At 40.0% G+C, this 12,342-nt stretch overlaps 1 protein-coding gene across 5 annotated transcripts in view; it reads right to left on the bottom strand.

Moving 5' to 3' along the window:
* Rnf130 (ring finger protein 130) overlaps positions 1-12,342 on the bottom strand; it is a 113,571-nt gene that overhangs the window by 80,438 nt on the left and 20,791 nt on the right. For all 5 annotated transcript variants that reach the window (XR_015630997.1, XR_015630998.1, XM_087574224.1 and 2 more), the window contains 1 exon segment: positions 3,885-4,079. Coding sequence is in view for 3 of the 5 variants with exons in the window: in XM_087574224.1 (XP_087430350.1) it covers positions 3,885-4,079 (195 nt within the window). In the remaining 2 variants the exon portion in view is untranslated.

The raw sequence follows: 12,342 nt of genomic DNA, 5'->3' as shown, positions 1-12,342 counted from the left end.
GGGAATGGAGAGGGAGTGGAGCAGCCCCACACGCAGAGATGCACCCTTCCTGCAGGTGAGTCCAAAGTGAATCAGCACAGTATTGTCAAGTCTTTAGAACATACAATTACACTGCAGAAATTGTGTTCCTACTACAACACTCATGGTTTTTCTCTAGATAACCATGTTACAGTTGTCTAAATGATACACTAATAGTGTAGTCTGGCTTGTATCTGACCAAAAGCAGATTCAGGATCTGTAGCTGATCTTTCAGTCTAACCTTCAAAGGCGCCCACTGCATCTCCACTAATCTGGAGACAACACACTTCTCTCTTCACACACGTCCACTTGAGTACAGGCTTTATCCTTACAGGCTCTGAATTTCTACTCTGAACACTTAAAATGGAAATAAAAGTAACAAGAGACTGTCTCATGAGCACTCGATGGTGTACCAAATTAAGAATGGTTGAGGACACAGAACCGTTTCAGTTAAAGAATCTTATTTTGTCAACTGTCCCCACTTATGTCCTTTATAGCAAAAGAAAGCAGACTAAGTATTTCTGTGACTTCATTCTCTTTAAATGAGTTTGCTTTGCTTTGCCTCATGTTCCCCAGTAGAATAAAATGACAAGTACTTGGCTGAAATTTATTTTATGTTCTTTATCTTTAATCTGCATTTAAAAAGTAGTTTTAATCAAATATAATTTATATTGTATGCATATAATTATATATATTTATTTTTATATAATACATTTAAAATTTAAGTATACTAAACAATAACTATTATGATTTAATTTTATATAATATATCATTTTTCTTGTTTTTTTTTTGAGACAGGGTTTCTCTGGGAAGCCTTCGCTGTCCTGGAACTCACTTTGTAGACCAGGCTGGCCTCAAACTCAGAGATCCTTCTGTCTTTGCCTCCTGAGTGCTGGGATTAAAGGTGCATGCCACCACTCCTGGCTTTTTAAAGTGTTTGTTTGTTTGTTTGTTTTCCAAGATAGGGTCTTACTATGAAGCTACTGCTATCCTGGAACTCACTGTGGAGACCAGGCTGGTCTTGAACTCAGAGATGCACCTGCCTCTGCCTCCTAAGAGCTGGATTAAAGGTGTGTGCACTACAACACCCAGCTTACATTTCTCTCTTTCATATTTTTTCTTTTTGGTTAAAAAAAAGTAAGGGTCTGTATATAGGTATGCTCACATGAGTATAGGTATATACAGAGGCTAGGGGCTATCATGTCCCCTGGATCTAGAGTTACAGCTGGTAAGTGTAGTCAGCCACTGAGCCATCTCTCCAGCCCAGATTTGCCTTTTATAAGTGCACTTTCAGTAAGTTTATAGAGATGTACAATCACCACAATCCAAGTTGAGAAAGTTTCTAGCATGCCTAGAAAGCTCTCCCACACTCAATTAATTGTGATCCTTCATATTCATTAATCCTGTTTTCCATGTCTCTAAATCTGATTTATTAGGTATTTTACATAAATTTGAACTATACAATAGTTGGCTTTTCTGTCTGGCTTTTGAGGTTCATCTATAGGGATTTGAGACAAGGTCTCACTTTGTAGCCCAGGTTGGCCTGAAACTCAATATATAGCCTAGTCTGGTCCCTAACTCACATCAATCTTTCTGCAGCCCAGTTGATTCCATCTTTTTGATAAACTGAATTTTACTCTATGGACATTTGTTTTGTTTTTCTACTCATGAGCTGATAGGTATTCAGGTGGTTTCCAGTTGGGTTATTGGAAATACTATACTAGGACATTTGAATGTACATCTCTGTGGACATTTTCCCCTCATTCATTTTTTTTCCTTATTCTCTTATGATGACTGCTAGGGGGACGACAGCGGCTCCTATGGTAACTCATATGGCTCATGTGGAAACTGCTTTCTAAGCCTGCCCTACATTCCCAATAGCAGCTGCATTTACCCCAGTGGGTGTGAGACAGCATCCTACTGTTTATAGATTGTTTTGTAATGACTAATAAAATGTCTAGTCACTAAATCCTTATCCATTGTAACATTAGTTACCTTATTACTGATTCATAAGGTTTGTCTAAATGGGCTGACATATTTCTAGACATAGCTTGGTGCATTCTGCCACGTCTGCCCTTACGCAGAGCTCCACTCTGTGTGCTTATAAAGCTGCAGTTCCTGTGGAATCCACCGTACTCTACATCTGAACCTCTTGATTTTTGCTGTCACTACAATCGATGATAAAGAATTGCATGATCAAACCCAGCGAACAGTTTTATCAGAGTTATTCCCTCTAAGACTTTTCCACAACCTCTGTGTGTCAATGAGCATGAAGGGCCTCTGTGAGCACTTCCCGAAGATTTCCCTGCATGCTGTTTTTTTTTTTTTTTTTTTTTTTTTGCTGGTCCTCTATAGTATATCAGAATAAATGGATATAAATGGATGTTTTGAGTAAAGCAGATGAGAAATCTGCATCATCTGACAAACTTCCAGCTCTTTATTGTCCCTCCCCCCCCCCCACCGCGCGCGCGAGCGCGTGCGTGCAGGAGGTCAGGAATCTTTCTCTACTGCTTTCCACCTTACTGCCTTCTGTGAGGGTCTCTGAACCAGAAGTCTGTTGTTTCAGCTGGGCTGGCTGGCCATCTAGATCTTGGAATCCACCCATGGAAGACCCACCCCGTGGAAGGTGAGAAACTGCTCCCTCTAGCAGTTCTCTGACCTACACTCACACACATACAAATAAATAGCTGTAAAAAACAAAACAAAACAAAAACCAGGGTGTATCTTTTATTAAGAAAAATTTAAAAAAGGCAATCTCTTAAGTTAAGACACCGTACTATAAAATTTTCATGGGTGTAAAGCTAAGTTAAACCCCAGAAGCTCAGAGCCAGGCTCTTGAAACTAAATGGACATTAGTAAACTTGGGTCTACCTATCTTTTGCAGGCTTTTACCAGTTTAGGCTTCTGTTCTGTAAAACTGGGACTTCCCTAAATATGTGGGGGGGGGATTGGACCACTTGGACTCTTGGACTTCATCACAGGCAGTTGTGAGTCACCTGACACAGGGGCTTGTAAACAAATTTAAGTCTTTTGCAGGAATAGCAAATGTTCTTCAGAACCTACAGCAAAGTGGTGGGTGCATACGTACGTACATACATACATACATACATACACATACATACTGTACACATACACACACATACTATACACGTACATACACCTACTGTACACACACATACTGTACACACGCACACACATACTGTATGCATACTGTACAGTACACGCATACATGCTGTACATGTACACATACTGTACACATACACACATACTGCATACATACATACTATACACACATACTGTACATGTACACACTGTACACGCATACTGTACACATGCATACACATACTGTGCACACATACTGTACATGCACACACACATACTACATAATGCAAATGCTCGATAAACTGCAGCTACTGTTATGCACACAGTTACCCTAAATGCTTCCCACCAGAAATGAAGAAATGCTATCTCACTGCTATATGTTCATCACCAAGGCAGCGTCGACATTTATTCTAATGTCATGGAAAGAATTCTTTCTGGATAGGTAATCCTTGAGAACCCAAAGCAGTCTGGGAGAAGGCCCCCATATCAAGTACATGCCAACAAAAGTCATCATACAAAGCGTAGAAGAGCAAAACTGCTGTTAGCTCGATCCTGAGTGCCCGTTAGGAAGCTTCACAGATTGTTTTGGTTACTATTAAAGAAAAACCAGAGGGGAAAAAGACATGGATCTCTACAAGTGACAATGCCAAAAGTTAACATGATTTCAGATTTCCAACAGATTATGACTTAACCAAAGGCAGAAAAATGCTCAAAGCAGTAATTTCAAGAAAAAAAAGAAAATCTAAGGCCCTTTTCCCATTTACCTGGATGAGTCATGGTGACTGGCTCCTCTTTGGATTTATTATTGTAGATGACTACAGCAACCGCATTGTGAAAAGCAGCCCGTGATATTTTTTCTTTAAAGGTGCAATTTCCTCTTTGGAGCAAGGCGATCCACTGTTTGATATTAGGAGGGACAAAGAACCGTGTTTGAGGATCACAGCCCAGATGATCAGCAACTAGACAACAGAAAGAAAAGGACATTAAAGATGGAGTCAATAAATCTTTATCAAAGCTTCCTTCTGTTTCCTGACTACTACGCATAGCCTCAGCTCACTGCAGCAGGGCTGTACGGATTTCCACAAAGGGCAACACAATGTATCCAATCAGTGTTTGCAGAAAGAGGAGGCTCCACAAAGATTTTACTTGTGCTACAAATAAAACAATGGGGATTTTTTTAACTTTACAGATAAAATACAAAAATAAAAAAGGACAGATAGGAGAGAAGAGAAGACAGAGAAACCGAGGTGACAGTTCTTGTCCTGTCTTCTAGTTTATTCTTCTGCGCTGTCTAGCTTTAAACACACTGCTGCCACCACCAGAATGAAACAAATAGTTTTGCTTGGAGTAAGTAAAGAGGCCAAAGTAATTCAGCTACCAACCAAGTGATCACACTGAAACACAAACATGGCAAACAAACTTAGTAACAGATGTCAAAGGAAATCACAAAATTTAAATTTGGGTCTATATTTAATTGTGAAAGTGATATGAAATTAAACACCATTCTTCTAATTTACATTTATTGGAAAAATAACTCTACAAATCTACACTAAGAAATATAATATAGGTTTCAGGGAAACACCAAGACTATCCCCTGGTCCTACAAACAACGTGGCCACAGTTCCAGACTTTTGGAGAGACTTGCTCCAAATACAAATACATTTGAGTCAGTCAAACTAAGTTCCTTGATCTTTGGTCCTACACATATGGTACTTTCTACAAAACCACAAAGGAGTCCCCACTTCTCCTGCCCATTTAGAACAAGTCAAAGTGAAAGGAGAGGGTGACCTATAAGGAGAAAGGTGATTTATGAGAAGCCACCAAAGGCAAGGCTGGAGACTGTCAGCCGGCAAGCAGGGACATAGAGCAGGGAGTAGCGAGCAGAGGGCAGGCCACCTCACACCCGCCTCCTGTTGTCTCTTGTGTCTACTGTGAAGAAAAGAAGGAAGGGGTCACAGCACACTGACCCCGAAAGGTAACTTTGCAGGCAAACCAATCATAACTAAGTATTGAGTGCTAGTAATAAAGTATAACCATAATATATAGAGAACACTAGTAGGAAAATGTTTTTCTGTAAGCAGGTTGCCAAGCAAAAGAAACCAGATGGCTATAGTATCTGCCTACTAAAAAATAAAGATGTCGGTAGTATGAAAAATCACACCTACTGCTCCCATTTAAATTTTGTTCTTCAACTTTTCTTATGAAAGAAAGAGAATGGGAGGGAAGGAAGAAGGGAGGGGAAGGAAGGGAGAAGAGGAGAAGAGAAGGGGGAAGAGGAGAAGAGAAGGGGAGCCGCAATAAAAACATTTTCTATGAAAGGGCTTTAGATTTATAGAAAGTAGGAGGTAAATGTTTCTACAATGCGTTAAGTAGGCACTGCTTACAATTTCTGCTGCTTAACACACTATACCTTCATTAAGGAAAAAGTGGTGTGTTCAAGTGTGTGGAAAGGGAGAATAACAGCACATGTAAATTGCTGGGAATACAACTCATTTGAGTAACACATGAAGGTCCTGGGTTCTTTCCCAGCTCAGAGAACTTAAAATTAAAAAAAAGCTTGCCACACAATTTTCCCCAACTAGTGACAGAGACAGTCATCACATTATGAAACTTTAAAATCCAAGGCAGATTGTCTATTTCCAGCAGTATCTTTTACACAGATAATTAAGCTGTTTTTTTTTTTTTTGGTTTTTTTTTTTTTTTTTTGTGGTATAGTAACCTCTTGACTCTTAGGAAGTTATCCAACACTACAGTAAATGGGGCAACTATAAACAAAAAAAAAAAAAACAAAAACAAAAAAAACCCCTGGGTTTTAAGTGTTTCATTTGTTGTTTTTCAAAATGGACTGGCAGAAAATGCAGATTAAGGAACACCTAAAGAATGCCCAGATGTTGTGGCACACACCTTAATTCCAGCTCTCGAGAGGCAGAGGCAGGTGAGTTCAAGGCCAGCCTGGTCTACAGAGTGAGTTCCATGACAATTGAGGGTACACAGAGAAACCCGGTCTCAAAAACCAACCAAACAGCAGCAGCAGCAGCAGCAGCAGCAGCAGCAGCAGCAGCAGCAGCAGCAGCAGCAGCAGCAGCAAAAGAGTATCCAAAGGGATCTGCACATTTTTCAGATATAAAACTTCCACTTTCTGTGATGTCCTTTCTCTCTATGGCTTCACATATTTTTACAATGCAGTCAAAAGGAAACTATGATCACTGAATCAGCAATGCCAGATGTACAAAGTCTAAACCAACTACTTACTAGCTGAACAGCTGTGACAGGTCTCTTAATCTCTCTAATTTTTAATTTATACAAAACTGGACTTGTTTACTGGTGGTGAGAGAACATCCCTAGTGTTCTCAGGCTACAAAAAGACAGCAAAGGTACACCAAACAAAATCCATCAAACCTGCTGAAGACAACTCTGAAATTCTGCAGGGTCCCCACCCACTAAGAACAGATTCTAGAACAACTGCTGGATCCAAACGATCTCTAACAATAGACTGTACATACTTACTCCTACTCCATAAATCTCACTCAAATGCAAAAGGTTCCAAAAGCATTTACATCAGTAAGAATGCAATGTATAACTACAAGAATGAGACATGTGGGTTCCTGTTCCAGGAAGCAGTACTTATTATTCAGAAGAAGAAAATGAGGTTTTCACAACCACTTAATACTGTAGTGTATCCTACCTCATTATTCCTTCTAATTATAAAAATAAATGAACAATGAAATAGTATTAATAGCTCTGAAAGAGCTGCCCATTGTGATTAAGTGGTTCTACTGCAAATTTAATGCCAATTGTTTATATTTGAACAATTTATATGAAAACATATCGAAACATGGATTAACTATGCAATTATGAACTATTAAAATGTCATTAGCAATTCTGTTCAAATTCAGAACCACTTTACTTTCATATTCTTCAAATTTCTTAAGAGAGTATTGGCTGATTTCTTTGCATTCATTAGTTATAGAGCTGAGAAAACAACAAATCATAATGGAAATCTGATATTACAAAATATTACACTGTGTAAGAACTTGAGGCTTGGAGATAGCACAGGAGTAAAATGTTTGCCTAGCATGTGTTGAAGACCTGAGGTAGAGCCCCAGCACCCCAAAATATAGTAAGAAAAACTCAGTCTTAAATTGTTTCCTATATTTTTTTTCTGCTGAATGCAAAAACCATAATGAGGCTTTCATTTCCTTCTTGATAATCACCAAATAAGAATGGGATCCTCAAAAAAAAATGGGACCCTCATCTTGATGAGCTTTTTATGCATTTGTGTGCATGTGCATGTGCAAAGTGTATGCATGTTCATGGGGAGGCCAGAGGACAGCCTCAGGTGTTACCCCCTCAGGAGCATTTTTCATCTTCTTTAAGACAAGGTCTCTGGTCTGGGCTCACCAATTAGGCTAGAGTGGCTGGTCAGTAAGTTCCAAGGATCTTCCTGACGTCACCTCTCCAGTTCTGGGATTACAAACATATTGTACATGCCTGGCATTCCTTAAGTGGGTTCTGGGGACCCAACTCAGGTCCTCTTGCTTGCAAGGCAAGTACTTTACCAATTAAGCCACCTTCCCAGCTTAATAAGTACTTTTTAAAACTTATGTACTCAGAAGCAAAACAAATATCAAAGAAAAACAAAATGTGCTAATCACTACTCTTAAAATTTATAGAACCTTGGCAGGAGCAATGGCTCAATGGTTAAGAGCATTTGACTGTTGTGCAGAGGACTAAGGTTCAATTCCCAGCACCCACATATTGTCTCACAACCATCTGTAGCTCCAGTCCCAAGGGTTCTGAACTTCTCTTTAACCTGTATGTGTGATGCAGAGACATACATGCAGGAAGAACTCCCACATAGATAACATTTGAAAACTAAAATAGTATTAATAATAAATAAAAAAGGGGGGTTGGGGATTTAGCTCAGTGGTAGAGCGCTTGCCTAGCAAGCGCAAGGCCCTGGGTTTGGTCCCCAGCTCCAAAAAAAAAAAAGAAAAAAGAAAAAAATAAATAAAAAAGGAAGAATTTATGGAACCTCTAAGCTCACTGAGGTGGTATGATTGACACAGCATCAGCACAATAGGAGAAAACACTGGCAAGCAGAGTGTTTAGAAAGGCAGGAAAGGAAAAGAACATATGGTACAGGGCCTGTGCCAGGTAAACACAACCCTTGAAAAGTTGTCCAAGCAGAAAGGATGGGGCAGGGTAATGTCTAAAATACAGGATGGGGCTGGGGCTGAGGCTGGAGCTCAGCTGAAGAATCCTTGCCTAGTATGCATGAGGCCTAAGGACTGGTTCCTAGCAGTAAAACAATAAACACAGTGAACCTTAGGTCCACCAGACACACAGAAACACAGACGTGTACACACACACACACACACACACAAAGAGGTACACACACATGTACACACACGTGTACACACACATGTACACACACGTACACACAGACACACAGACATACATGTACACATACACACACATACACGTCCGCACACATGCACAAGGAATGGGGAAGTGTAAGCATCTTGAACTTGCATGAAAAATCAGGAAAGATGGGTACACAACAGAAAGTAGAGTACAAATTTAAAATGACAGACTTCTAGAAAGATTTTATTTGGAATGAGAGAAGGAAAATATTCCAGTATGAAGAAAAATGTAAATATTTAAGGATTTTACTTTATTTGTATTATTTGTGGTGCTGGAGATCCAACCTGGGCATGTCAGACCAAGTGTTTTACCACTGACCTGTACTTCTGGCCCTTGACATATAGAAATTTAAAAGGTTGTGGAGCAGTGAGATAGCTCAGCTGGTAAAGGCACTTGCTGTCAAGCCTGATGACTTTAGTTTGATCCCCAGAATATACACAGTTAAAGGATAGAATCAGTTTCCACAAACTGTCCCGACTCCCACATGTACACCCTGCCACACACTAATCAATACAGACATAAACACAAGATAAATACAGTATTAAATAAGTAATGCAAAATTCCAAGGTTACTTGTATAGGCTAATAAATACAATCCATTCTCACTTTCTACTAGTTTGAAACTTGGCACATGATTAATTTAACAGAATTTTACCTAATAAAAATCAAATTCCTCATATATGGAGCAGTCACCCTGTTCTGTGTGGGTTAATGATTTCCTCCCAAGCATCAAGAACCATCAATTTGCTGTAAACCTCTTGGCATGAGGGTGGTACAGAAACAAGAAGCCAGCAAAGTACTTTTCTGCTAGTATGGTTAGACCAGGTTATAGTCTGCTCTAGGCTCACAGGGCCTCTTGCTCTCAATCTGTGTCTGACTTCCCTTGGCCAACTACTTTCTGAGCTTTTGAGTTATGTCTTCTCTAGCATGCTTTCCTTCCTCCAGAGACTGACTTGGGTAGATTTTCAAGTTGCCATGGTACCCTGGAATTACATCCCTTTTGGCATTCATTGTACTGTATCAGTTGGCTGTTTATTTCTGACTCTCTTTTTAGAAGGTGAGATCCAGCATCACCTCCAGTATGTCTGGCACACTGGAAACACTTAACATATCTGATGTAAGGAGGCGCTAGGCATGAAGCTTTCTGGTAGGGCATCTGCCTAGCTCCATTTCTTAGTTAAAAATAAAAAACAAAAACAAACTTGATGAAAGGAGTGATCAAGTGAAATTTAAAAAAAAACACTAAAAAGCTTGTGTCAAACATCTTTTTTTTTGGGATGTGTGTTGTATGATATGTAACTGTATTCAGATGTGATTAGGTAGATATGAATGTGTGCATGTGAAGGCTTGGGGCTGATGTCCAGTATCTCGACTGTTGGGCTAGTCTGGATCCCAGCTTGCTCCGGGGATCGCACTTCTGCCACACCCACCCAGCTTTCACTAGGGAGGAGGAATCCCAGCTGTGGTCGTCACGCTTGTGCAGCAAGCATTTCATCTGTGGAGCTTGCTCTAGTCTCTGTGTCAATGATCGTTGTTTGATGACTCATGTTTTATGAGTTGATTCATAGAAACAAGTAAAATTAAACTCACCAGAGTTGAAGACTTCCCTGGGCAGATCTGTTCTGATTATTTTCTCCTTTCCAGTCTGAAAGATTATAATCTCTTTAGAAATTTTCTCTAACTTTTTTTCCTTGTACTGTTTGAAAAGTGATAGCCTTTATGACTTTAAAAAACAAAACAAAAACAAACAGCACCATGAAGGAGAAACCAGTATTCTTTATTTTTGTTCCTAATTTTAAAATTCTTACTTTTCATGGCCAGTTACTAGACTTGCGTGTAGCTCTCATTCTTTTGTCCACTTGTACAGACAGGACCAAAGTGTGTTTCTACACTTTCACTGAGCCAGTGTTCTCAACCTTTCTGACAAGGAGGACTGGAGCAGAACATTGCTCATATTACTTTTCCTGAGTAAGTGTTGCTAAAAATGTTTTATATTTCCTTTTCTCTTTTCTGTTCATTTCCATTCTCTTAACCTTGTACATATGATCATGCACGGCTTAATGGCAGGGCTCTGTTCTGAGACCTGTGTGGTCAGGCAGTATGGACATTATATGGTATGCTCGGACAAGCTAATAGGGTGATGATGTCACTAAGTGATATAATCTCATGGGACCACCTGGGTACACACACCCGCTCACTGTTGACAGAATGTCCTGTATGGTATATGCATATGCTTTATTCCTCTAATCCCTTTTTTCTGGCAGGGTTTAGTATTCTAATGGAGTAACAAAGACCCACTCTATCCTCTTCACAGGAACTTTCTATCAATGACTGTTCCTGCTTTTGCCTTCCCTCTGCTTAAGCCTGCTGATCTTGTCTATTTCAAAGAAGTAAAACTAGGATCTTAAAACTCTTTACTGCTGCTGTATCTACCACCATGTTGATGTCCATCTGTCCCATCGACATTTTACATCTAACTTGTCTGCCTCCAACCATTCCACTGAAACTACTGACTTTGGTCATCTCAAGACATTTTTCCAAACTGACCTCTAAGCAAGTAGTTCTCAATCTGTGGGCGATGACCCCTTCATGGCTGTGGGTGTGTGTTTAATGATCCTTTCACAAGGGTCACCTAAGACCACCCTTCATATCAGATATTTATATTATAATTCATAACAGAAGCAAAATTACAGTTATAAAGTAGCAGTGAAAATAATTTTATGGCTGGGGATCACCATGACATGAGGAACTATGTTAAGGAGTCATAGTTTTAGGAAGGTTGAGCTCCACTGCAGTAAGAAACGGTGTACTAGCTGTGACCAACTGCAGGTCTTCATAGGGTCCTCCTGCTCCAACTGCAGGTCTTCATAGAGTCCTCCTGCTCCAACTGCAGGTCTTTATAGGGTCCTGGGTACGCCATCTTTATTTCTTCTTCCTCTACCTGACCCCTAGGTGGTGATTTCTGAGACTGCCCCCTAAACATAGGTCTAGGGGTTTTCACAGTTTATGCTTTTTCTTCACAAAATAATGCTATACAAAGTAGCCATATTTTTCAAATGTACTTTTCATTTTTTGCTTTGATGAATCTGAGTACCCATATCAAGTCAACAGCAAGCCAAGAACTGGGAGAGGACCATGGGAGATGCTGGGAGAGGGAAAGGGGTCCATTTCTTCTCATCTCAAGAAAAACCTCTAGTCTTGATCTACTGAGCTAACAGTAATTCTTGAGCATTTTTACCCAGTTCCAGGAAAGGAGGCCTGGAAGACATCTTTGTAGGTCCATCTATGTCAAATCATTCTGGTTTTTATTTATTCGTTTGCAGGCTGCTTTCCCTCACTTCCTAGACAAGACCATAGGACCACACGTAGCCTTTCAGCTACAGAAGGCCACTTCCAAAAGAATACTGTGAGACAAGGGAGAAATGTTTATTTACCCTCTGGGTGACAACTAGGGACAGGAGAGCTCTTAGCTTCTCTCTGACTTCCTACAGCAGAGTTGTAGTTTTACAGAAAAGATTAAACCAAAGCCCGAGAATGTGCAGATGCAGCCTTCCTTGTGAGATGGGTTATCAGAACAGTAAGAATCCCTTATTAAGAGGTGAGTTCCGGGGCTGGGGATTTAGCTCAGTGGTAGAGCGCTTACCTAGGAAGCGCAAGGCCCTGGGTTCGGTCCCCAGCTCCGAAAAAAAGAACCAAAAAAAAAAAAAAAAAAAAAAAAAAAGAGGTGAGTTCCTTTTTGAGCAGCCAAAGCTTTCCTGATTCTAAATTTCTTATCTTTTTCTCTCTGCTTAGGATC

The sequence above is a fragment of the Rattus norvegicus genome, chromosome 10 (genome assembly GCF_021556685.1).
Source record: "Rattus norvegicus strain SHRSP/BbbUtx chromosome 10, alternate assembly SHRSP_T2T, whole genome shotgun sequence".
Taxonomy (NCBI): domain Eukaryota; kingdom Metazoa; phylum Chordata; class Mammalia; order Rodentia; family Muridae; genus Rattus; species Rattus norvegicus.
Note: the sequence above shows the minus strand (reverse complement) of the source record. Positions and strands in the feature narration are given on the sequence as shown.